The sequence below is a fragment of the Ixodes scapularis genome, unplaced genomic scaffold, assembly GCF_016920785.2.
Source record: "Ixodes scapularis isolate PalLabHiFi unplaced genomic scaffold, ASM1692078v2 PGA_scaffold1__304_contigs__length_218370807, whole genome shotgun sequence".
NCBI classification, from domain to species: Eukaryota; Metazoa; Arthropoda; class Arachnida; order Ixodida; family Ixodidae; genus Ixodes; species Ixodes scapularis.
The window spans coordinates 61,588,671-61,614,470 of record NW_024609846.1 but is presented as its reverse complement, the minus strand read 5'-3'; the positions used below and the strand labels follow the sequence as shown (position 1 = coordinate 61,614,470).

General features: G+C 48.2%; 1 protein-coding gene across 1 annotated transcript in view; it reads left to right on the top strand.

Annotated features, from left to right (window-relative positions):
* LOC8053829 (LIM/homeobox protein Lhx1) overlaps positions 1–9,243 on the top strand; it is a 221,651-nt gene extending 212,408 nt beyond the window's left edge. Inside the window, exons 7-8 of the mRNA XM_042290760.1 lie at positions 6,698–6,901; positions 8,779–9,243. Coding sequence (XP_042146694.1) covers positions 6,698–6,901; positions 8,779–8,954 — 380 coding nt within the window. The 3' untranslated portion in view covers positions 8,955–9,243. The remainder of the gene's footprint in view (positions 1–6,697; positions 6,902–8,778) is intronic.
* The last annotated feature ends 16,557 nt before the right edge of the window (positions 9,244–25,800 follow it).

Genomic DNA, 25,800 nt, shown 5'->3' with positions numbered 1-25,800 from the left:
TGCGATGGTGCGAAGTGTATTTTGCAGAAAGCACGCGCTCGGCAGCAAGGCGACCGAAATGGCTGTTGATATGACTAGACCTATCACTAAATTACCCGAGCATCAAGGAGAATGCTGGGAATGTATGTACACGCGTCACACGGACTCACCTTCCCCGTATAAAATATTCGAAGTTCATAACCAAAATAAAGAGTTGACGAACGAGCGTGCAAGATTCCATTTGTTTTACGCATTTGCTTTAGAAAAGTTACTGCTGCGGAAGCCAGAACGCGCAGCGCGTTTAACTAAACTCGCAGCATGCTCCTTTGTGTTTGTTTAATTTAGCAAAAGGTCTATTCAGCGCAAGCCATGTATAGCGAACGTTTTGCATGGTTTTCACTAACGTCACAGCAGCTGTCCTTCTGGTGACCTTGCTGCTGAGCACGTGCCTTCTACACAGTAGCGTAGCCAGGGGGAGGGGGGTATGAGGGGAGGATCCAGAACTTCCCGGAATCCAGCAAATCATATATTAAACACACTTTCTTTAGAGCAAATAGACAAATTTGTAGTTAGTTGTTTAAACATCAGAAGTTTAGTCTGCCAGAACATGGAGACATTGTTAGCCACTTTAGATGAACAATTTAGCCAGTGCAGTACGACTGCTAGCCTGGGGTCTTTAACGTGGTCCACGCAGTAGTGATACACGATCGCAAGCCTGTATGATGCTCATCCAGATCGAAACGGGCAGGTGTAGGGATTAAACCCATTATCCATGAGTCCTGCAGCGCGAGATTTCGCTCCACGTGCTCCCAGTCGGTGTGGGCTAGCCTACTGGGCCACTGATCTCCCCTCACAAATGCTTTAGTAGGGGGAGTACAAGACACTCCCCGAGAGTACATCGAAAAAGGCGACAATGAAGGACTATGAAAACACGCGTGATGGCGGCAGGCTTTACCATCTTCGCATACGCGACCCCGTCAAATGCAGCGCATTCGGAGGGGTTGCCTGGTCACGTGCTTTGGCGGCGAGAGGAAGGGGTGGGGGAGAGACGTCATCAAATAAACCACTCCACCAGGGGAGAACTTGACGGGGCTGTCGTTCTGTCTAATGTAAATACGTAGTGTGTCCTGTATCCTCCATAGCAAAGTATTTTATATAAACGTACAGTTAGACCTCCCCCCCCCCCCCCCCCCTCGAATCCCAAGTCGTGAACATTCCAACCACCTTACCCCACCCCCCCCCCCCCCCATCCCCCCTCCCCCAAAAAAAAGAGAAAAAACAGCGTGATTTGACGATTTCGCGTGCAACTTGCAAGCACATTTATTGGTGCTCACTTCAGCATCATTCCACGTGACCTGTCATTGGTCGCGAGAAGACGCCGGCTATGCAAAAGAGACCAGTGTCCATAAATTACGAAACTGACTGTTCGGGCAGTTGCGGAAGCATCCGGCAGAATTAATGCTCACGGCTCACTGCCAGGTGAATCGGTGCCACCCTCACCCTCCACCCCTTCCCCAACCTCGCAGCCTGTTCGGGTTGCCGTCATGCGCTACGAGCTGTGCGGTTGTTAGCGTGTCAGCTTCGAGACATCGCGCCTTCGGGAAGCGACGACCACGGTATGAGCTGAGGTCACGGGTGCCTCCGTCGCCAGATCGGTCTAGACATCGGCGATTTCGGCGAAGATGCATAGATGACGGACGCATCGACCTTTCAGTGACCGGGTGAACCTTGATCGCAGAATGTTCCAAAGAATGCGTACCATGACGTGTCGAGCTGTATACAGGAGACTGTGTCTATAAAATGGTCGTTCAGCCTTTCTGAAATTCCTTAGCAATAAAGATGGACCGGGCGCATATATGTCAGAACACTCGACATTTTGTGTATGTTTATAACAAAAGTAAACGAGGGAAGTGTGTCGCGTGTCACTCTTGATTTTCTCTAAATTTGGAAAAGATGTTCTTCGGCGAGCATTAGGAACGCCTTAAAGGAGCGATGCAAAAATTTTTGTACTTTGCGAAAATACCGCTTAAAACGGATCCCTAACGTGAAAGACCTATGAAACACGCGTTCGTTCTTCACCCCACGCAATAGAAGTCCCAGAAAAAAATTTAAGAAAAACCAGCAGCGTTCACCCCCTCAACTCACAGCCAGAACAAGCGGTCACATGATCTGGAGCCGATTATATGCCGCCAGTGTTGATCATAGCCACGCGCTGGGGTTGGCAAAGCGCAGGACACGCGCTGAGTTCCAGACATTGTTATGGCTCGGCTGTTGTCGTCGTTGCAGCGATTGGACACGGGTCACTACCCGAATGCTTCTCGAGCTAGCAATTATCACGAGCCCAAGTCGAGTGCCCACGCAATGCTCGGGCCCAATCAATGAACCGCATTCAAATATCGTCACTTGGGTGTACTGCGATCCCCACGTTACGTCATCAAATTTTGCAAAGGAGAGATTGAATGAAAATGATCGCTTTTGTCCTTGAAATTACACCGCAACAGGGGGATCGGTGGCCGAGTGGGCTAGCGCACACCAGCTCGGAGCACGTGAAGCGAAAGCTCGCGCTGCAGAACTCGGGGATCCTGGGTTCAATCCCCACCCCTGCCCGTTTCGATCTGGATGAGCATCGTACCGGCGTGCGGTCGTGTATCACTACTGCGTGATGCACGTTTAAGACCCCAGGCTAGCGGTTGTACTGCACTGGCTAAATTGCTCATCTACAGCTGGGAGACTCGTCGCCCGTCGAGGCAGACCAAGTTCTAGGCTGTATAAACATGAACACAACCCAATTTTATTTTATTTTTTACACCGCAACAAAGGAGTTTCTTGGCCAGTGGCGTTGCGTGTGAGTATCCTTGAGTCCCAGGTGTGCCAGTAAGCTCGTGTAGAGTGAAAGACATTCCAATTGAATATCGTTGCACTGCTCCTTTAAGTTGTACTAATGAAGGAAGGTTCCATGTGTAAATCAGCGGCTCGTCATATAGCATGCTATTCCCACGCGTACGACAAAGGTGAACCACTTAACATCTTGCTTTCACCGCCAGTTCCGGGGCGGTACAGTAAAACTTTGTTCATATATCATCGCTCGACAATCTTGGACAATCGAACGAAATGCCACTTTCGTTTCCTTGGCTGACGAAAACGCCGCGAACATTCTCATGCACCTACCCTATTCTTAACCTCGTAGCGAAGGTTACTCAGAAGCGAGCCTCGTGGCAGTGCAAGCTGCCACCGTTCATCGCAATTTCTCGGGACGAAGTGTGGCGACCTCGGATTATGGCCGCTCGTTTCGCTGATGCGCCAGTCAGGAGAGTTACATCGTTGCCTTTCCAAACAAGCGAATCTCCCGGCGTGGAAACAACAACCACAACAAAAACAATATGAGAATTAAAGATCTGATTCCCGGAACACTGCAAGAGCGTAAAGTTGAAGTGAGTCAGACGAATAAATAAAGCTGTTAGAACGAGAACTTGTACGGGGGACTTGTCGGGGTACCAGGGCCGACCCCAACTGGGGGGCGTCAGAACTAAGCCGACAGAAAATCGGCGAGGGAACAGAACGAGGGCAACAAACACACAAACCAATAACCAACAAGCAAAGACAAATCGACGGACCAGGAAAAGACACAGGAGGAACCAGAACCGAGCATCGCTGTTGTGGCCTCAGGTGTCTGCATGCAGCGCGTTCACCTAGAGGAACTTGCACCGGCTTCGGGTCCCCAACATACAAAGAAAGAGAAGAACAAGAAAAAAAAAGGGGGGGGGGGGGGGGGGCTAGGAAAAAGAAAGGCTGCTTGAAGACCTGGCGGATTTCTCACTCCCTGACAGTCGCAACAAAAGCAGCCAACAAAGGACAGCATCACCGCGCGCATCACCATCGGAACAACAAGAACAAACCGAATCGCAAGAAAGAAGTACGAGAGACAGCAGAGGTCCGTAGAAGAGGAGCGAGTTGCGCGGCAAGAAGCCGCTGCAGCAGCGAGAAAGAAGCAGAGCTGTCGGAGCGTGACGTTGACGGATCGCTGCGGTCCGGCGTCAAGTCGCCGAGGCTCGTTTCTGGCGCAGCCGTAGCGCGTCTCCGAGAGCGTGCGCCTCGCCTCGCGGTCTCCTTGGACGGCCGCATGCAGCTCGCGCTGTTCGCCGAGGCTCCGATGGTGCGCGGGATGATGGAGCAGGAGAACCCCCCGTGCCCGACAAGAAGGGGCCCCCCTCCGAAGAAACGCTGCTGCCGCGTCCGATGCTGCCGCTACAACCACGCAACCACTGCGTCAGGCTTCGGGAATGAACGAGTCCGAACGGCGCGTCGTCGTCGTCGTCGTCGACGTTCTTTGATGGAACGGCGTTGAGCTTCTTTTTGTATGTCTTCTTTGTTTTTGAGGCCGCCAAACTTGGTCTCGAAGATAGTGTCTCGCAAGATGGGCTCTCTCTCTCTTTCTCTGCTGTGGGTAGCGCGCGCGGTGTTCTTAGATCGGGACGCGAAGAAAGAGCGACGTGGAATGCGGGACACCGCGAGGGATCTGTAGCGTCACGCTGAGTGGAAGGAGCGCGCCGTGGGAGGACGCTGTCCCTTTTATACTGTTGGTCGCTGCTGTGCATGTCGCTGGAGAAGAGGAGAGACAACTTCATTAGGAAGGTCGCCTGTCTGAGGTCTCGCGGTGCACCTGCGCTGCGGGTCTCTTGACTGGAAGTCTGCCTCTGGCACTATATAGCGGAGCTTGCTGGGAGGGAGACAGACTGGGCTGTATGGGAAATGGATCACGGCGATGGGCAATGCAGATTAGGCCCGCCGAAAAGGTTACTTCCGTGAGTGTTGGTGTGGGCTCTTTTTACCTTAACTTTCGTGGAAACATTTTTTTTTTTTTTAAGAAACTGCAGTTTGGCCGTGATGTCTTTATCGTTGGTTGACGTATTATCAGGACGAGACTTTGAGAGGCAATGAATTATGTTCTCGAGTGTACAGGGAATCCGGAATTGTTTCGGGCATATTAGTCCTGTATGCGGGTAGCGACGTGCGAGCTGCATAAGGCACATGACCCCACAAGGGTAGACATATTGGAACGCCTGACCCAAGCTGGGTAGCGGCTGTTGCTTGACGAGTCTATGGGAGACGCGAGTCTATGGGAGAATCACACTAAAGTAGGAAAATTGACCCTTGTACGCTGTGCTCGAAGTCAACTATTTTATGATGTAATGCGATCATTATATCTCATGTTTGGAGATCGTGTCAGGATTTGTCAAGCGTTCGAACGTCCATTAATAAATCAAACGTGCCAGAGCACCCGCGGCTGAGCTGGCAAGCTGGCTTTTGTAGTGGATTAAACAAAGGAACATGCCGTCAATAAGGCCGTCCTCGGGGAAGCACCGAAGTCGATGAATGTCGAAAAAGTTCCATCTTGACAGCGACCTTCCGGACATGAGCAAATTCAGCGTAGCAAAGCCTTCAAGTTTGTCGTTTGCTAAACCCGACTCATCGAAACCGCCACAGGCTACGCGGTAACTCTATAGGCAACTCTTTTCTCATTGCGCTGCACTACATCTTTCCCTCAGAGGAATCACTCTCGACCGCAAAACGTTTATTTATAAAAAATTGCGAGGACTGTCAGCTTTAATAGGGAGTTTTAGAATAACGTACGCAATTTTAGCGCACGCTAGCGCTAAATTTAGCGCTTGTATTAGCGCACGCGACGCAGGGGAGTTTTAGAATAGCGTTTCTCCGCCGCGACGCAAAAGCCCAAGCATCTCGCGCTTGCGACGCCACCAAGATACAGTCAAATTTTTATTTCACACACGAAATGATGTAACTTTAAAAGAAAGCGAGTTTTTTGGTCCAGAGTAGCATTTTAATTTGTTTAAACATGAGAACACGACGCGAGCGGTTGACCGGTCGTGTCCGCTTGCGTCGCCTCGGCAAGAGAGGTCTCGTGTACTGACCTTCGCACATCGTTCCTTCGCCGTGAAATGTTCGCGCGTCGCAAGCATCAAGTTGCCGGTGATCACTGCCAAACCGAGTACAATGTCGTCCTGTATTGAAAATTGCAGTCGCGAGGATGCAGCCGACGTCGCACTCACGACGCCGCCAAAGCAGCCGCCGACATAATCCTGGAAGCCGCCATTTTTTTTCAACTCTGCTCGTCTTGGCTTTAGCCAAATTCTCATCACGAATCCTCCTTGGAGAAGCGCAAAGAATCTTTGCGTACGCACGCTATGTCCGAGAAATAGCGCACGCTAAAATTACGCACGCAAAGTGCAAAATCTGGTTTGCGTTCGGAGCATGCGCAGTGGCGACGACGCTATTCTTTGCGCACGCAAAGCTTTAGCGAGCGCTATTCTAAAACTCCCTAATGTTCATTAACAAGCTATTTGATAGGCTTCCCGAAAAGCAGCCAAAAAGTTTCACTGCCGCAGGTTATAGGAACGGGGGAAATGCCACTTTTTCCTCGTTTTTTCCCATAGTTCCATGCATTAGCTGGTGTCAAGTGATGGCTGACGGCGGTGCCACTTGACCCGAGCAAGAGAAGCCTCAATCCGCGATTCAGCCTACTACAATAAACATCAGTGGCGCTAATACGATGTAGTTTATCCGTCCTTGAGCAATGTTTGCTGCTCGTCACTCTAGCGGGGGCCCAAGTGGAGGGATTACGAGGCAGTTGCCGAACACACTAAGTCCTGCCCCCGCGCGTACTAACGTTGTCCACGACGTGTCCCGCCTCTTCACGCAGACTCTTCGAACCCCGCAGACTTCGGGTACGGCGGGCAGGCCGGCTTCTACGACTTCTTCCCGGGCCAGCAGCCCCCACCGCCGCCTCCTCCTGGCGGTGGAGGTCCGGGCTCCGGCCCCGACGGCATGGGCTTCCCGCCAGGCTCCGGACCACAGGGCAACTCCCAGGGGGGCCTGGACCCCCACTCGGGCTCCGTCGGACCTGGTGCGTGCAAGGAAACGCTCCCTTTGGCCTCGGGCCAGTTAAAAGGCCGCTTATAAGTCACGTCTCTTTAACACGTACTCGGTTATTGGGAAGTCTTCGTAGATCGTTTTCGCTGACCCGCAAAGTTAAGGGGGGGGGGGGGGGGGGAGGGGAAGGAGGAGGAGGACGAGAGGCCCGCGAGGGGAGGGAGGAGAGGAGGCCCCAGCAAAATGAAAGATTTAGGGGGAGGGGCCGGGGCCCCAAAGTCCCCCCCCTTCCCCACCCCCCCCCCCCCCCCCCCCCTGGATACGTGCCTGAGTAAAGGCCATCGGCGCGCAGGCGCAGCAGCGGCTTCTTCTTTTGCAGAGGGCTTAGCGGAGGGGAAAAGGCGGTATACAAATACTCCCTATTATGAATAGTCCGCTATATAGACGAAACTTTCGGGGACGAACTGAGATTGTCCCGTTATTATGGAGTATGGACGATTTTTGGAAAAACTGAAGTCTCAATATTAGAGAGTTTTAGTAGAGCGTTCCGATCGATAACGATAGGCTGCAGGCGTAAAGATGTGATCGGTGTGTTGGGTATCGAGTTATCGGAGTCGTCCGAACGATCTATTAAAACTCTATTAACGAGACGTGTCTGTATAGCCTGGTCAGATCGTGTCCGATTCGCATTAGCGGTAAGCGGCCTTTTAGCGTGTCCTTCAACACTCCTAGCAATCCGAGGGAGAACTGCCCGCGGGTTACGCTCTGTCTGCCTCTTCTGTTCTTCCTTCCTCTTATCGGCACAGAGACGGCTGTAGACAATGAAAACTTAAGAAAAACAAGGCGTGGTGAATCCCGATCGCCTTTTCATCGTTCTGCGGACGACGAGATTGTGGCATTAGTTGATAAAAAAAGCCAAAAAGCGAATCGCAAAACCCTAAAAAAAAAGAAAGAAGAAAACAAGTTACTTTCTGCGTTTTCGGGGCTGTCAATGTCGCCGAGAAAGTGAGAATAGGAGGAGACGGGGGAAGGGCGCGGAATGTCAAAACGACGAGCTCTGGTTGGAAAGATTAGGGGGTAGATATGAAACTAGGTGCCTCTGTCTCGTCTGCATTGTCGAACGCAGAACGGCGGCTTCTGGCGTTCGGCTTCGAGCGCGTTCCACGAATGCAGTGGAGACAAAGCTTTGGGTCTACCCACTAATCTTTCCAACCAGAGCTCGGTGTTCTGACGTCACTGCGCGCACTCATTTCCTCCTCTCCCTCAGTTTCTCGGCGCATAGGAAGGTCAAACTCTTACCCTGTGCCCCGCTTAGATTCAGGATTATACACAATACAATATAGAATACAATTTTTCCAAATTGAATTTCTTTATTCAATTTTTATGACTTCTTTATTACAGTTCATACATCCGGTGAATAATCAGGCCCTTTAAATATACGGCACGTGTCAGTATGGGGTTACGACATAGACTAGGCCCACATCGAACATCTGAAAGTTCGAGGCTCGAAATTTTACCCAATCTCCTTTCCCTCTCCCCGGGCAAAGAAAAAGAAAAGGGAGAGAAAGAGACGGAGAGGGGAAGTATTTCGCTTATGGTCGGTTTTACCTCGCGATGAACCGCAGAGGATGCTACGAGACTTTGAAGCCAATCCACTACCGCGTGCGCGTCATGTGAGCTGCAGCAGAGGGGCGCAGCGACGCGCGGGGCGAATAGTCACGTGATAATTTCTCAGCTCTGGATTGGCTGGGGCCTCTCGTAGCATCTACTGCGGACCATCGTAGGGTAAAACGAAGTATAGAAAGTAGGTAATGTCTTCCCAAAAAAACTTGAGGATTTTTTGGTACCGCCATCCTATCGGTTCTGGCCGTGCAGGGAGGTCCGAGTGTAACGTGGCGCCATCTATCGCAGGGAGCGTGAACCTGGGCTCGGACGCGCCCTACCTGCAGCCTCCTCCGGCGTCCGCGCAGCGGTCTAGCCCCGACGCCGTGCTCAGCCTCCAGGGGGCGGAACCGTACGGCGCCCGCGCCGACAACGGTTTCGCCCCGCTCAACCACCCGCCAATCAGCGAAACGCCCGTCTGGTGACGTCACCGCCAATCACAGGGACCGTTTCCGCCCCCCTTCTGCGCGGGGACCCTGCTGCTGCCCCCCTCTGCCACGGGTCACGTGGCCACCGCTGCGCCCTCTCCCACGGAGGCGACGACGGCGCCACCCTGCGACGTGCGGGGCGGGGAAACTGTGAGGCGGAGAAAACGAAACCGAAACTAACAAGAAAAAGTGCGCGAGAGAAGGAGCGCTCAGGAAGCGAGGCAAGGCGGCGAGGGCCGCGCCCCGGCCGACTGGAAATTCTTCCTACGACAAGATCGCCTCCCGGCAAAAAAAAGAAAAGGAAATAAGAAGGGAGATGAAAGCTCGAAGAGGCCCGAAGACCTGAGCCAAGAGAGGAAAAAAGAAAGACAAAAAACGGAAGAAGAGAGCAAGACAGTCAAAAGGGCCCAAACGTGAAAGGGCTCTTTTTTTCCTTCATCTTCTTGTTGTTGCAGCGTCGCATCTTTAGGCTTGCCAGTGTCAGCAGGAAAAGAAGAAGAAAAATACCACGAAAAAATGCACACACATATCAAAAGAAAAAAAAAACGATGAATCTAGGAGCTACGAAGGAAGAGATAAAAGCAAACAAAACAAAACAAAAAAAACTTGGTCCGCTCAGCGTTCTTCTTGATCTTGCAAAGGAGCACCGAATCATCGGGGAATTTCTTGCCGCATTTGCCCGACTCTCCTCGTATCAAATATTCCAGGCGCTCGCGCTCGAAAGATCGCAGAAAGGAAACAAAAAATAAAATAAAATAAGACAAACCAAGATTGAACGCGCTGCGCCCTGGACCAAGGAATCGTTCACCGACCGCCGCTGCCAGCAGCTACAGTCACCGGCACAAAAGATACAAACAAGGAACGAGGACGGAAGACGAGCGAGACGCTTCCAACATTTCACTGCGCCTCAACAACATGGTCTTGTGGCGCGTACGTATGACGAGAACGATCCGAAAACACCGGATCGCCGGGCAACGCTTGCCCGCGGTCTTTGAAACGGGTCTACCCGCATTCCCCTTCCACGAGCGTGCCGAGAAGGAGAACCCACTGAACGGCACCCGCGCTTTTCAACCACTTTATTTATTTCCATCGCTCGAAGCAACGCCAGGCACAAACACACAAACATGATCACAAGCAATCCAGGGAGCACGCATGGGGGCCGTGGAAGCGAAAACCACAGCAAGTGCACTGTTCTTACATCCCAACCTCCATCATTTCGTTTTTACACTTATGCCCATGGGGAGTGCATTGCAGACGAACAAAATGGGTGGACGCGCGTTCTTGTTCAGTTAGTTATTAAAGGAGCTGTGCAACGATTTTAACGTTGAAAGAATTGGCATTTTCTGCTTTTGATATTGTTCACTGTGTCACAAATGGCAGAAAACACACCTCCTTTCATCGCAATGTTGCGATTCCGCTGCATAATAGCGAGGCAAAACTTGGAATATTTCCCGACCTGCAGCCACGAGCGGCGGCCATGAGAAACAAGCGGCGTGACGTCACTTGGGTCGTTGTAAGAAAGATAGCAAGTTGTGCGAATACCTGCTCGATAAAAGGTAACTCTTTTTACAAATCTTGTCGTTCCAACATATATATAAATGCGTCAACACCCTGGTATCATCGACAACTTTTATTATACGGAGTTTTAGTGGCGCCATCTATCCTAGGTCCACAAAACCGCGAACAGCCGCCAGAAGCCGGAGGGGGAGGGGGACAGCGCCGGACGGGCAAGGACGGGTGGTCACGCGGTCGGCAGCGGATGAGTTCTCGCTGCTCGCTGATGGCTCTAAAGAGAGAACTTTTCCGGAACTCCGCGCCTACTCTAGTGACGTCACTGTGCACGTGACCCGGAAGACGATGCACGAGTTGAGAGGCGGCAAAAACCTGGATCTTTTTCATTTTTTTATGTAAAAACTAGGGTATCCAGGCAAAATCTGTTTTCTGTAGTTCACTGCAGAAGTGTCAGGCATCAACTTCCACAATTATTTAAGCAAAGCCCTGAAATTGTTGCACAGCTCCTTTAAGCCGACTGAGTCCAGTATTGCGAACAAAGGACATCATGAAGGTCCTCTTAAACTTTTCTTGAAGTTGTTCTGTTCTGGTTCAAGCTATTCCACGAAGGCAAGTCGATAAAAGACAGCAACGATTGCCTTAAATGCCTGTAAACACTGGTTTATCAAATGAGGAGTACAATCTCAAAACAGTTTAGATATACGAGGCATTGGAGTCATAACGAGACCAAACTAACTTTTAATGCGTGGATATATGCGCGTGTGCAGGCGTGGACCAAAGAAACGGGGACTTGTCAGTTTATTCGATGAAAGGATGGATGGATGGATATGGCAGAACCCTTTGAATTGGGCAGCGGCCTGCGCCACCTGGTGACGATAGAAGGAACTCTTGTCTGCCTGAGAAATCTCTGGTGTGCATTCTCAACATTCGCGTGAACTCAATTAGTGTAAACGGCTTGTCCCATAGCTGACCTCTTTTTTAGTGAGACAAAACTCGGCGAACGGTGTTTATTGGCGTTCAACCGCGCCAATAAGCGGTGCGACCCATTTACACCACTAAACACATCAACCAAATTGTATTCCGCACCATCCAGTTGCTTTAACATGCGTGATGAAACCCGTTTAGCAGTTCCAGTCACTTTAGTCCACGGCTGAATTTTCAATTTAGGGCTGCCTTTGCATCTGGTGGCATAAAAACCGATCGATTCAGTAAATGGGAAAAAAAATTAGCTGACAGAATCGACAGCGATAACAAAAATAAGCAAACCGCAACACTTAACAAGGTTATTTCACACACGCTCGCACCGAAAGACACATACACACACACAAAAAAAACGCTTTCATTTGCACAGACTGACAGATTCAAACACAAACACGCAAAAACAGACCTTCACAATACTGGAAGAGAGTCGACTCAGCATAGCTTACAAACAACAGAAAAGACGCACCTGGGACCTCGACGCACATTCCAGCAACGGTCTCCAAAACTCGTGCCACGACGTAGACCGAATGCCCAACGGTGTCCCTCTCCCCCCCCTTCACTTCTCCACCCCATCGACCCATCCATATACAGCTTTCTGCAGCCGTGTCTTCTACACGAACCTCTTCCCCGCGGAGACAGTGAGGAGTCCACCACGGTGTCGTGGGACCTCGCGCAAAAACAGAAAAGAAACCTCAGCGACCTCAACAAAACGAAAGGCGACGCCGGGCCGGACGTCCCGAGCGCGTATGCGCGCCCAGCCTCAAGGCCAGACCCCATTTTGTCCCCGTATTACGACGGAGCGGCGTGCGCGTGGCCGCACAGCAGTGCGCGTGTGCCCGTGTGTGTGTGTATGTGTGTATGTGTGTACAAAGAGAGGACAAACGAGAGAGAGAGAGAGAGAAGCTCACCTGCAATCTGTGCTGTTATGGAGAGTGTCGTGTTTATTATGACCATGACGATTATTATTATAATAAAAGAAAAGCTCGACCCTCACTTCAAGGCACCGTGTCCAGGTTTTTCCTTTCCGCTAATTACTGATGTCTTGTAGGGTGTCGCCGGCAGCAGAAATGAGCGCGTTCTTGCGCAAATGAATGTTTGAATGTTACTTTATCGTAAAGGTCTGTTCACACAGCGCCGTTTACTAATTTGCGTTACGTTACGGAAGCTTGCGTCTGCTTGCGACGAGAGTCACCGCCGGGAAATCCGTACTTACTACTTCGTACACAGAACGGCAACCAGTTCAAGGAGTAACTTTGCACGCGAAAAGCACGGATATGCGTCTCGGTGATGCACAACGTAACGTAAGAAAATGCAAGCAAACGGGCCAGCGTGAATGGGCCTTGAAGCTCCCTGCTCCGAAGTACGTAACTATTCGTTCGAGTCAAATTTATTTGATGGTATATGGAACCTAATCCCGTATTTAGAGACCGGCTGCTTCAAATCAAATTTGGGAATTTGAGGTGAAGTGTAACAACTCTAAGAAAATGTAACCAAATATGTACAATGAAATATGGAATTCAGTCATAAAACAGCAGTGGATACAAGAAATAAACAAATCTAATAATGCACACTTTACGATTGAGTTACAAAATGAGTGCCACGTGTTTTATAAACGAAGTGTATACTGAACTATGCAATGCACTAAATACAATGGAACGTAAGTATATCGACCTAAATTTGATACACTATAGCTCCTAACACATTTCGTTAAAAAAAGAGGGGAGGGGGGCTGGTCTATTAATCAACGTATAGAATCGTATAGGCAACTCGATATGGCGTGTTCAAAGGCCCTGTTTTGTATCAGTAGAAGTTAATGGTGTACCCTCACCTTCGCCTTCTCTGTGGACGTAAAAGACACGGCTGAAAGAAACACCTTCTTGATGACAAGGCCGTATTGCTAGGGTTTCTACGGGGCGCAGCTTGGACCAAAATGAACTGCAGGGCTGGTCGGGTAAAGACGGCAAAACGCAAAGAGCGCTTGTCCAGTTCGCTTCTTCCACTCGTCCTTGTCCGTCGTGGTATATTGGACCCCCGTGTTGTGTCTGCTTGCTTTCGACTCGTTCGACTCGCCTTCGAAGCGTGACGTAGAAAAACTGTAGCAATACGACTTTTTTTTTCTATTAGATTTTGCTTAGAGTGAAAGGAGAAAAGAAGGTTCGCGTCCATGCCCTACTGACAGTAGCGAATGGCTCCAGGTAAGTGAACAAGAGGCGCCAAGGTCGGCTACCAGTAAGAGCGGCAGGCGGCCAGAAAGGGCAACTTTGGGGAATATACCTGCCGCCGAACGATTACACAGGAGCTTAAGCGTTCATGTTAGGGAAGGCGCTCAGACGCTCAAGCTCTATAGATAAAACCGATTCAACGAATGTTTGCCTCAGAGACGAGAATTTCGCACTAGATACCGCGCAAAAGTTACCTTTTCCTTCCAACGAAAAAAGAAAGAAAAAAAAAGTAATATAAAGGATGCAGATTTACCCAAGATGTAATAAAGGGACGCAGATTATCTTATCCCCTCCTATAATATCTATTACAGAAACAGTCTAGCATAGAAGCTTTAACAATCCTCAACTCTCGGCTAGAAGGAACTATTTCCGCTCATCACCGTCATGAGCTCACGCGTGTTCGAGTTGAACGACACGATATGCGCGATATATGGTAAGCTTCCAATTATCAATTCATAGGAAAGTGGACAATGCGATGCATTTTGAAAGGCGGTAAGGTCAACCGCGAATGCTGGATCACTCAATTCGCCCACTCGCGAAATATAAAATGTTTGTCCACGAATAAGAGTACCAGATTTTTAATAATCCGGTTTTTTTTCCTGTGTGTGTGTGTGTGTGTGTGTGTGTGTTTTTTGTTGTTGTTTTTTTTGGCAATGCCGTTTTGGCAGTTTCACTACACAGACTTTCTGACGTGCATGTGTTTATTGCCGATTGCTCAAGGAGGATTATGGGGGGCGGGGGGGGGGGGGGGGGGGGGGAGTACTTAAGTCCCATAAGCCTTTCTCCAGGCTACGCCACTGGCATACACGTCTATAAAAATCGACTCAGATATTTAAAACACAAAAAAGACGAAGCTACAAAGATGAGATGGAAATGGAGATAGCTTATGTCATCAATCTGGCTATTACTATATATACTCGGTATCACGTATTTTGTTGTATACGTTGTCAAGGCTATACGTAGACCAAGTCGACTGCTTCTTGCGCAGGAGTTGCAGTGACGTCAGAGCGACGGCGAGCTCCGATTGGCTTTGATTAAAGGGACGGTGGGTAGACCTCAATGCTGGACGCCTTAAAGTCTCCCCACTTTTTTTTTTTTTTTTTTTTGATTGGCCAATAAGAGGCTCGGCGTTCTGACATCATCGCAACCCATGTGCAAGGAGCAGACGAACTTGCGCTCCGCATAGCTTCCGCAGTGCTCGGAAGCGTCTTCTTTGAACGGGGAATGAGACGCTAAACGAAGCCACGTGCTCTCACACCGGCGCGGGGCTGAAGCACCCTGGAAGCTACGCTACAGCCTTGACAACCTAGCACGAAATATTTGATGCTGGGCTTAAGTTTAGAAGGAAAAAACATATACAAAGCATATATGCATTCGGTGCGACAAAGTACTTGTCTAGAAGACTTCCGTTCGTGCAAGAGGCGACAGCTTGGAAGGACTACCGACATAGAGCGGCCCAAAAGATCTAAAAAAAAAAAAAAAACTTAAAAAAACGATATAGTAGTACATGAAGGCTAATATTTTCTATCAGGCTTGGACACACTAAAGACAGGTAGTGGATGTTTTTTGTTTTTTTTGTGTGTGTGTGTGTGTGTGTTCTTTTGTTTAGTTTTTTTCCAGATTGGCTATTTTTGCTTTTTCGCCTCCCACCGACCGGAGAAAGAAGAAAAAGGGTGAACAAGGAGCACGGGGTACGAGCCATGGATTCTCTCGACCGCGTCGTCGAAACTATTCCAGCGGGGACGGAAGAAGGCCGCCGGCCTGCGAGGACGTCCTCCCGCAAGAGGCCGAAAAAGCGGACAGCGTTCCAGGAGCTGTACCGGAATACCATGGTGTTCGTGGTCTTCTGCTGCGTCATGCACGTCGTCATCATCGCCATGCTGGCAGCCCTCAACGCCTTCTGAGGCTCCGGCATGACCCGAGATCACAACGGCTCTTGACAAGCGTGCAATGCTCGAACAACACGCCAGCGTTGCCCCGGAGGGCTCGAAAGGCGCCGTTCTCGCATGTGTTAAACCTCGTCGAAAAGCGCAGTCAGCCAGTTCCTACAATGAAACCGTCCCTTCTTTCTTCTTCTTTTTTCTTTTTTTTAAAGCAAGCTGCTTTTAAAGTTTTATTCATATGTGACTTTTTTCTACTATTATTATATCACTAAAGTTTCCCCTGATGTTTTCTGAGTAAATCCACTTGCCAAACGAACACATTTCCGAATACTTATTTGAACTTTAAATATGCGTAAAGTGAAAAAAAAAAAAAAGATTGGTGCGAGGATTTGTGCCATCACAAAGTACTTTCGAATTTTTTTTTTTTTTAGCAACGCACGGTTTGTCATTAATAGAGGAAAGCTGAGAGGAGGTTGCAATTTTTAAATGTTGTCGTCTTATTATTGAATAACCTCTCGGTGGGAATTAGTTCCACGATGTCCGTAAAATTGATCGATTACCAAAACGCATCTCCTCTCGTACGAAAAACAAATGACCTTGGTGCATATACGACCACATCCTCAATCTCAAACAGAAATAAATACGAAAGAAACTCGACGGCAAACCTGTTCACGGAACACCGCTGTCTGCGATAATTGGCAATTCACTTAGTAATAATAATGATAATAATAATATCTCATGACTCGCGAAAGTCACAGCACCGCATAAAAACACCAGGTCGTTCTATGGAGGCCCGCGGTACCACATCGAGTGATGGTGATCATGGCATGAAATATATACAACATTGATGACAAAAAAAAAATTACTGAATTTTCATTCATTGTGATGAAGGACCAAAATAATAATAATAAAGCTGTAATGTACAGGCTGACAAATCCTCAGGCCCCTGCAACGGTCAGTAGCAAGCAAGAAAAGAACACACATAAACAACAACGTCCCGACACTTCAACAAAAACTTATACGCCCCCCCCCCCCCCCCCCCCACCAAAAAAAAAATTAAAAAAAAATTGAATACTTTGCAAAAAAACCATGTACAAAAACACAACCCTAAGGGCCGGTTGCACCAACGTCGCTTAGCGCAAAGCGGAGCTTAGCCGGGAACTTAAGCTTAGTTTCGGTTTCGTTCGGTTGCACCAAACTCGCTTATCGCTAAACCTAGCACTAAACTACGCTTAACTTAAGCGCCCAACATTGGGCGCTTTGCTTCTGGTTGTTTCTTAATCCTGGATTAAAAACATGGCGGCTGGTTTGTCACGGTCGACGCGGTGGACGAAATTGGTTGTGCAAAGTGTTTTAGGCTACATCAGCGTGAAAGTCTCGACAAAATGACTTTCGATTGTGACAAGGATGCAAAATATTGTCGCGTGAAGTGTTTATCGACCCCCGTTTTCAAGTTGGCTCTCCACTTTCAGGGCGTGTTAGCCCTAACCGAGAAACGTACGGAGCTGTGGGGCTCACGTCTGTATTCCCGTTGGTTCTTCTGTCAACGAGCTTATTCGTATGTACTTACTAATTTTCGCATAGCTGTAACGTATTGTTATTTACCACCTTGTTTATTTACACTTGCAGCGCGTATCCTTCAATCTGATCAGCGCGTTGAATAGTGGCAGTACATGATCTCGGCGCTCAGCTGATTGTCGAGACCTTTGCCGTTTGCATTAGATTGCGGCGCTTTTAAGTAATAAAACAGCGAAAATTCAATTTCTTTCGTTTTCTGAGTTTTGAGACAATCTTCAGTGAATTTTCCTTATCTCGCGAGTAGAATCTTGGCTTCAGAAAACTGTATCGTTCCACAACTGTAACTTTTTTGGTGATCGCATTTTTTTTTATATACTTTGCTTTATATCTTTCATTCGTTTCCCGAGAACGAGATACTGTTGTTTCCGAGTTGTGCTCTGCGATGGTGTTTTCCCTTTACTTTTGTCGTTTGTTGTCATTGAGACGATGGTTGAGACTATATACCGGAACACGTTTTCAATAAAATTCAGTTGAAAGTTGCGCCTTGTTGTGTCCTCCGTAACTTTTTTGGTGATCGCGATTTTTTAGGAATATTTTGCTTTATATCTTTCATTCGTGGCGACGACAAATCGTAACGACTACTATGTTAGATTCGTTCATTGCTGTATCGGGGCAGGCTGGGGCAGGTGATGCGAAGAGACGACCGTTCTTATCGGCGCGATGTGATGTACTAGTGGGAGTTTTTTTGTTTTTTTTTTCTGAAGTCGACAGTGTGAAACTGAAGTCCGTTTGAGGCTGCAGCGGATGTTCAACGACGGTACAGTGCAGTTCTGTCACCTTGCTGATAGCAACGAGTACCGTCGATGCAAGGTCTCGTGACCTGACCTCTCGACGACTTCTATTCGACGATTTCCGGGCATTTTCGCAGCTGCCGTGGCGAGTTCGTCACTGTTTTGAACTTCATCGGTCTCAGGCTTGACTTGGTTTTAGTAGTCATCTTACCTGCCTATTTATATCCATGATGTTTTGTCTTCAGCGATGTAGTGAGTAGAGTGTCCTTCTCGCGTTCGGTGAGTTTTGGGGCCCCCGATGGCTCCTTCGCCTCAAAATGTGAGCACGAAAACTACTACCACTGTCAAAACATCATGTTATCAACCGATATTAAACACACAATCACAGATGTAAAGAGCATTCGTGTTTATTTGAAGCTTTGACTTCTGTTATTGAAAGTTAAACGACAAAATTATTAAATTTGGCGACCTTAAATTCGTTACTCACCGAAGAAATACAGCGAAAAGCAGACGCCTACGACGCCTACAGCAGCAGTTTTTTTGTTTACATCACGTGATTCCTCTCCGCCAATCATATTCGTCCCTCTGAGCGTTCCCTAGTTTGCTCTGTTTGTCCCTAGATTCCCTACGCAAATCCAGCGTTTAGCTAGGGGCGCGTCTGTAAAGCCGGCTTAACGTTGGTGCAACCGGAATTTAAACCCGTGCTTACCTAAGCTCGGTTTAGGGCGCTAAGCCGGCTTAGGAAAGCGCCGCTTTGGGTTAAGATAAGCGACGTTGGTGCAACCGGCCCTAAGTCTTAACATGTTAAGCCGTCTAGATCCGCGCTATTTATACAGAGTTTTAATAAATACGGTAGTGTCAAATTGAACACGTGAGAACCGTAATGTGTTTGCTGAACAACCATCCTCAATTTTATTCTGTTACGGTATAGAATATGATGGTGATATGCTATCCTCAGCGACGCGAGGTATTCTCCCCAAAATTTAAAACCAATAAGATTTTTTTAACGTTTTTCTTATTGTCGCCGCAAACCCACTACTCAAATTGCGGAAGATAGGTGACGATTCTAGCGAGTAAGCCAGCGAGCCAATGTGACCTTCGACCTGCTGTTCGACAAACGAATCTTCAACTACAGGGTATTTTCTAACGCCAAACGGGCGTTAAAAAAATCCTATAATTTAATAAAGTGAGCTCAAATAATTTTTCTCTACAAAGGTGTTTTTAAGTGATGCATTTACTATACTATTCAAAGTTTATGAGTCTATGCTTTAGAAAAGAAGAAACTCAGCGTACCATCCGTGTAACAACGTCAGCCAGACGGGGTCTTTTTTTGTGGTTTTTTTTAGTTGATGCATAAAAGCTTACGTTTTATTCGTGAAACTTACATCCATCAATTTTGAGTGCGATAAATGCACTACTTAGAGGGGCGTTGAAACGATTTTTGTACTTTGCGCAAATACCGCTCAGGACGAATCCCTGACGCCAATGAACTATGCAACACGCGATCGTTTTTCACCACGCGCAGTATCAGTCGCAGAAAAAATTAAAGAAAAACGAGCAGCGTTCACCTCCTCGACTCGCAGCCAGAACAAGCGGCCACCTGATCTGGAGCCGATTATATGCCGCCAATGTTAATCATAGCCACGCGCTGGGGTTGGCAAGCCACAGGACACGCGCTTAGTTCCAGACATTGTATGCCTCGGCTATTGTCGTCATTGAAGTGATTGGACACGGGCCATTACTCGAATGCTTCTCGAGCTATCAATTATCACGAGCCCAAATCGAGTGCTCACGCAATGCTCCGGTCCAATCAATGAGCCGCATTCAAATATCGGCACTGGAGGATGCTGCTGCCACCAGGGTACGTCATCAAAATTTGCGAAAGAGAGATTGAAAGAAAACGCTCGCTTTTCTCCTTGAAATCACACCGCAACAAAGAAGTTTCTTGGTCAGCGGCGTTGCGTGCGAGTGTACTTAGGTCCCACTAGTGCCCAGTCAGCTCATACAAAAAGAAAAACGCTCAAAAAGCCCATTTAAAGACACCTCCGCGAAAAGTTTGAAAGCGCTCGTTCATAAACATATTTCTGCAAATCTTTTTGGAAGGAACGATTAGTGTTTGGACACACCATGGGGTTGAATGTTCTGACGGTTTGGTAGTGCGATCGCCCCATTTTGCGAAGGAAGCCGGCACCAGCAGCTGTCTCCATCCAAGAAGACGACTGCCACTCCTAAGGCATTCACTTCCAGCTCTTGAAACGTAGCGCCGCAGTACCGATTTCCAAACAAAATTAAACAATTCTAAATAGTAAAAAAAAAAAAAATAATCCGCATATACATTTATAAATTTATCTATATATTTTTTTGCCGTATAATATGACTTTCCATCAAGATAACGGTATACTTTCGTTGTCTTTGTTGTTGCCGATCACCATTAACACAATTTTCTCCCAACAGTTTTCGATTCCCTCGCACTTGATTATCTGGCTGGTTACAGGCTGCAGTAAAAGTTTCGAGACTTTCAGTTTTCAGGGCAACCGACAAACTGCTCACCCAGTTTCATTCGTGTCGATCAAAAGCGACGCGACTGCAGATCGCGGCGTATGAACTGAGAGAACACGTGCGCGATTCTTAGATAGCAAGTTATTTTTTATTTTTTTAGTTACAATATTAAAATTAATGCTTGCGTCTCTAATTCACCGCAAAACTCATAGACACCTTCAACATCTTCTAAACACTACCATTATGAAAAAACAAAACAAAAAAAACACGCCGTACGCGTTTTACGACATACAGTTAGGACAGAGGTAACATAATTTTAACACACATTTTGTACTCCTTCTCCAAACGTTCATTCAACCAACCGACCTTTCATTCGACAAAATAAGATCCAAAAATCCTGCTCCACAGCGGCCACCGCCATTGTCACCCCCGAAGAAGAGCCGAGTATGCCTCGAAACGTAGCTAGTTATAGTTCGAAAAAACAGCGATTCGTTTATTTATTGTTTTCCCGATCAGGAGACAATTTCTCTCAACTGTTTTACTTTCCATTCAACTAATTTATCTTAGTTTGACTGAGCGTGACGTTTCGCTGGCGCAGCGTTCCGGCAAAAATCCCAATTTTCAACCAAACTCCATTCTTCTTTTTCTTTTTTGCTGCTCGTTATTTGTTGAATTCAGTGATTAAAGTGATGGCAATGATCACAGTTCGCCACCCGAGAAGTTGACGCGTATATGCCTTCCAGCAGTACATTTTCAGGATACAGGTCGTGCCTCTTTATACCGCAATGTAGCACACACCCCAACTGCAAAACGAGGCGAGATGGTGCTATACTTGGCAAGCAGCGTACGACGGCGCTGGCTGATGATAGCGCCAACCCAACCGCTTCTAGTGCGCCTAGATTTCGGAAAGTCCCCAAGTGCCCGGTCGAGGTCACGGGGTTGATGAGCCGCGCGTTTGGAATACAAAGGTGCGTGGGGGGTGGCGACAGCGTGGATCGTCTGAAAGCGTCTCCAGGCTTTGCTTGACTTTTCCAGCCGCTACCATCCACGCCACACGGCGACGCGCCCACACGCACGAGCAACCAATCTACGCGGGGGGTGTCCGAGCCGTGAAATCGCAAACGTTCTCCACATGGTACGAGTTGCTCCCTCTCCCAAATCTAGGAACAGTTTGATAATGCAGGTGGTGCCTTAAGCGGCAAGTGCGTTAGCACACCAAGTGTGCAGAAGAGAGGGGAAGGAAACACTGCTGGTGTGCAGAGGATATGGCGACGCCGGCTGCGGTCAGAGCCCCAGAAGCCTTACTTAGAGTTGATACGCACGCTAAACGAAGAAGATGTGGTATCACGAACGGAGCGGCTTCATTATCTTTACAAATATGAAACTCTTTTTTTTTTCTTCCGGCGATGGAGCTTTGACCCACGTGAGCTGAAGTCGGGCTAACCTCAGGGTCGGTGAGCCAACCGCTTAATCAGCGATACTTGTAACGTGCCACGAAGGGTAATTGTTGAAGAGGTACACACTGACAGGGGCAAGGGGGGGGGGGGGGGGGGGCGTTTTTTCGTTCCTTTAAACCACAAAGTCAAAATGTTTTATATAAAAAAAAGAAACAAAAAAAAAACACGTAGTAGCTTTTTTTTCGGAAAAAAGAAAAAGTTTCGTTCTTGATGAAATGGCCATTATCTTCGTCTGTGACGTCACATACGTCCGCAACGTCAAATTTGTTCGTGACATGACATACACTTAGCACCGAAATTCCTCGTGGTTAATTTATTATTTACCGAATCGCTCAATTAGTTAAGCTTATTCGTGTCGGTACAAACGAGGACATAACGCCACAAAGGCACAAGCTTATGAGAATAATCCCTGGAGAAGGGGAACAAGAGGGACAAAGGACAAACATAAATCTCCAAACACAGCTAGGTGACTGGTGAGCATCTGAAAAAATCCGCCTGGTCCGGGTATCAAACCCGGGACCTCTCCATTACAGGTGGAGCGCTCTACCAACTGAGCTAACCAGGAGTTAGACGTCAGTAGAGCAAACGGGTTTTATCAGCTGCCACCAGTCTGACACCAACAAGGGTGAAGCTTGAAGCTTGCAGTTTTAAGGTTAAGATTATGATGCAATTAAATGCAAAGGTGCAAGCGAGCTGGCTAAGCACAAGCTTAGCCGACTGTCCTCATCACCTTGTCTATTGTCGTGCCTTCTGTCGCTCCACATATTGTTGCTTTTTTTTTTTTTTTTTTTTGCTCACGGTATGGGTAATTTCTTTAAGGTGCAGTGGCGGTCGTCGGTATTTCTCTACGGGATGTCGGTGGCCGAGTGTCTTAGCACACCACAGGTCGGAGCACATGGAGCGAAATTCCGCGCCGCAGAACCCAGCAATCTTGGGTTCAACCCTTTCCCCTACCCCCCCCCCCCCCCTCCCCCCCAATCCGCGGCCCCTCCTCCATCTGGATAAGAATCACACTAGCGTGTAGTTTTGTATCAGTACTGCGTCATGTCCGTTGAAGCCTTCGGGCTAGCAGTGGCAACATTTCTCATGTACAGCGTACACCAGTGTCGCTGTACCTCAAAAGGCAGACCGACCTTACGTTGTTTAAAATGAACGTGAAATTTGCTTTTGTGTTGTTGTTTGGTACTGCTCTAAGGCAAAGGGTAATTAAGATACCTCTGGCGGTTTCTGGTACTTTATCGCGTCCATAACAAAACAAAAAAAAAAAACACAAAAGAAACTTTTTTTTTTGTACACAATCTCGCACACACATGTCTTGTTTAAGAGCGAAATAAAATGTAGTGTGGCCGTGTCGCACACTCATTAACGAAAGCCAAAATACAGAGGACGAACTTAGGCTTGTCGCTGCTTTCCGTTGCATACATGTCTGCACTCGCGGACAACCTTCCTGACAATCCGTAAGAAGTAAACTATGCGCGTGCACAGCTTTGATCGGCGCTCAAGATGCGCACGTGCGCCCACAGCTTTGACTGCACAGCCACCGAAGGAGTTGTCCGAGAGTATTTTCACCAACTCAACCCTATGACGTCACGACTCTGCGGTGGCGCTGCTGTCGGCAGCACTGCGCATGAGCGCAGACGCATCATTACACGCGAATCTGGCCTCTGCGCACAGGTGATGCCCCCATCCGGGCAAACGCTGGCTTGTTTCTAAACAGCCTGAGGGTCTACAATATAGAGGAAGGAAAAATAAATCTTGACACAGAAACAAAACAGAAAGATAAGAGGGGGAGAAGACACGAAATAAGAGCACAGAGCGGAAAACCAAACAACGAATGACCAAGAGGCGCGGCGCTGCAGAAAGGAAGCGACAGCGCGGACAAGGAGCCCTGCAGGGACCGACGTCTTCGGCCTCGCTCCTCCGACTCCCTCCTTTTCCTGCGGCCGCCACCGTGTGGGGAGGACTGTCCGACCAGCGCAAACCGGACGGGCAGCGAAGCGCCTGGTGAAGCGACGAGCGACCGGACAGCCGAGAGGGAGACGGGGGCTCGGACCAGCGGGACAACCTGTCCACGGCTGACGGACAATGGCTCTTTGGGATGTCGAGCTCGCGCGCTCTACGTCAAACGTGTTGTTCTGGTCAGCAGGCGGTGGCTGCAGATTGACCGCGTTCTCCGGACTATGGGGAGTAATGACTGGCAGCCATAGCTGTGTGCGCGGCTGCTGAGAGTGTGCTGACGGCGAGCGTCCGCGGTCCTTTTGCAACGTGCATTCCGCACCATGAAGATTGCCGATCTTAGCAGCCTATTAATGTGAGCTCGTTCTGAGCATGCGCTCTAAACAGCGCCCTCAAATATGGCGTTCAGTGGATACCCCCTATTGCGGGACAAGTTTCGGCTGAAGAAAAAAGAAATGTTTCCTTAGACAGTTCGCACCCAAAGCGTGCGGTGCATCGTCAGCACGTAAACGAATTATCACGCACAGCACATCTTCAGAAACGTCCGCTTTATTAAAGCACAAAGAAGCTCGCGTCAAAGATAAACCGTTATTAGCACAATCCGTCATTTACAAAGTCAATCACGTCTCATCATAAAAAAAGATCTAGAAAAAAAAATCTTTGTAGATTTTCCATCCGTAGATAGTCGGCACCGCATAAAATTTGAAGTTTTAGACATGTACATATAGTGCGCGGACAAAAGTTCGGAACATACGGCAAATTGTTTTTGCTCGAACATTCTGGATTGTAATGCAATCATTCTTTTGACGTTTTCGAAGAAAAATATTACCCGTGCTTGAACTTGTTTTACCCAGTTCGACACACAGTAACCACGCTCACCGGCAGTGCAATTTGACTCGTCAGTGAGTTGTGCCTAAAGGGCGATTCACAAACTTGCGTTGTGTCCTAGGGTTGCTATGGCAACCCTCGCACTCGGTTAGACTCTTCGCTGTGAATCGCTTTTTATACTCTGCTGCAACATAAGAAACGCAAGAAAAAAAAATATGCTGCGATTCCTTTCTAGTTTAGCGAGGCCCATGAAGAAGTTAGCGGAACTTCTAATATTTTTTTTTCTAGAGGGAAAGGGGGGGGGGGGGCGCAGAAAACTTTCAGAGAACATTGGAAAGTGACGTGCTGTCCTTTGCACACACAAAAAAAAAAAGAGCACGTAGTTTGTGGCAACATGAAATAGAAATAAAGAGTATAATGGAAAGCTACTATAACCCCGTCTCAGATTTGTGAATTACCAAAAAGAGTCGCTGTAGTGAACTGATAGTGGCTGTGCACCGATATAATGCGTTGGAATGTTTCTCATTTTACACGAGTTTACCGGCCAAGTACGTTCGCACGCGACGGCACTGATTAAGAAGCTTCTTTTCCGCGGTGTAATTTCAAGGATAAAAACGGAGTCTTTCTTTCAGTCTCTCCTTCACCTGAAACCTGATGTGTCGTAAGGAAATAGGGGAGGGGGGGGGGGGTCGCAGTGTTGACATAGACATCGGAATTACACCATGGTGACGATATTTGAGTGTGGCTTATATAGATCGGACACCAACACTGTGTGAGCACTCGATTTAAGCACGAGGCAACCAACGTCTCGACGAGAGAGGCGGCTCATGTCCAGTCGATCCAATGGCCAAAAACGTCGAACCCTATCGATGTCTGGAACTTAGTGCGTGCCGTGTGCATTGCCAAACCGATCTCACTAGGCGTTCCGCGCATGCGTTATGCCGCAATAAACCCTTCCCGAAATTTAGTTTGGCCACTTCGATAGCTATCATCCCCTAAGTGTGTATATCTGCATGAAGGCACCCTAAGTATATCTATGCATGCGAATGGTGGCCTTTTGTTGGCTGTCGAAGAAAGATTTTGAGGATGCGGATCCTGAGCATCCAGACGCTAGTTCGTTGAATTGTTCTTCGATGTCACCTTGACGAGACTTATAAGCATCCAATGCGCAGCGCATTTGAGGGTGTCATGTAAGT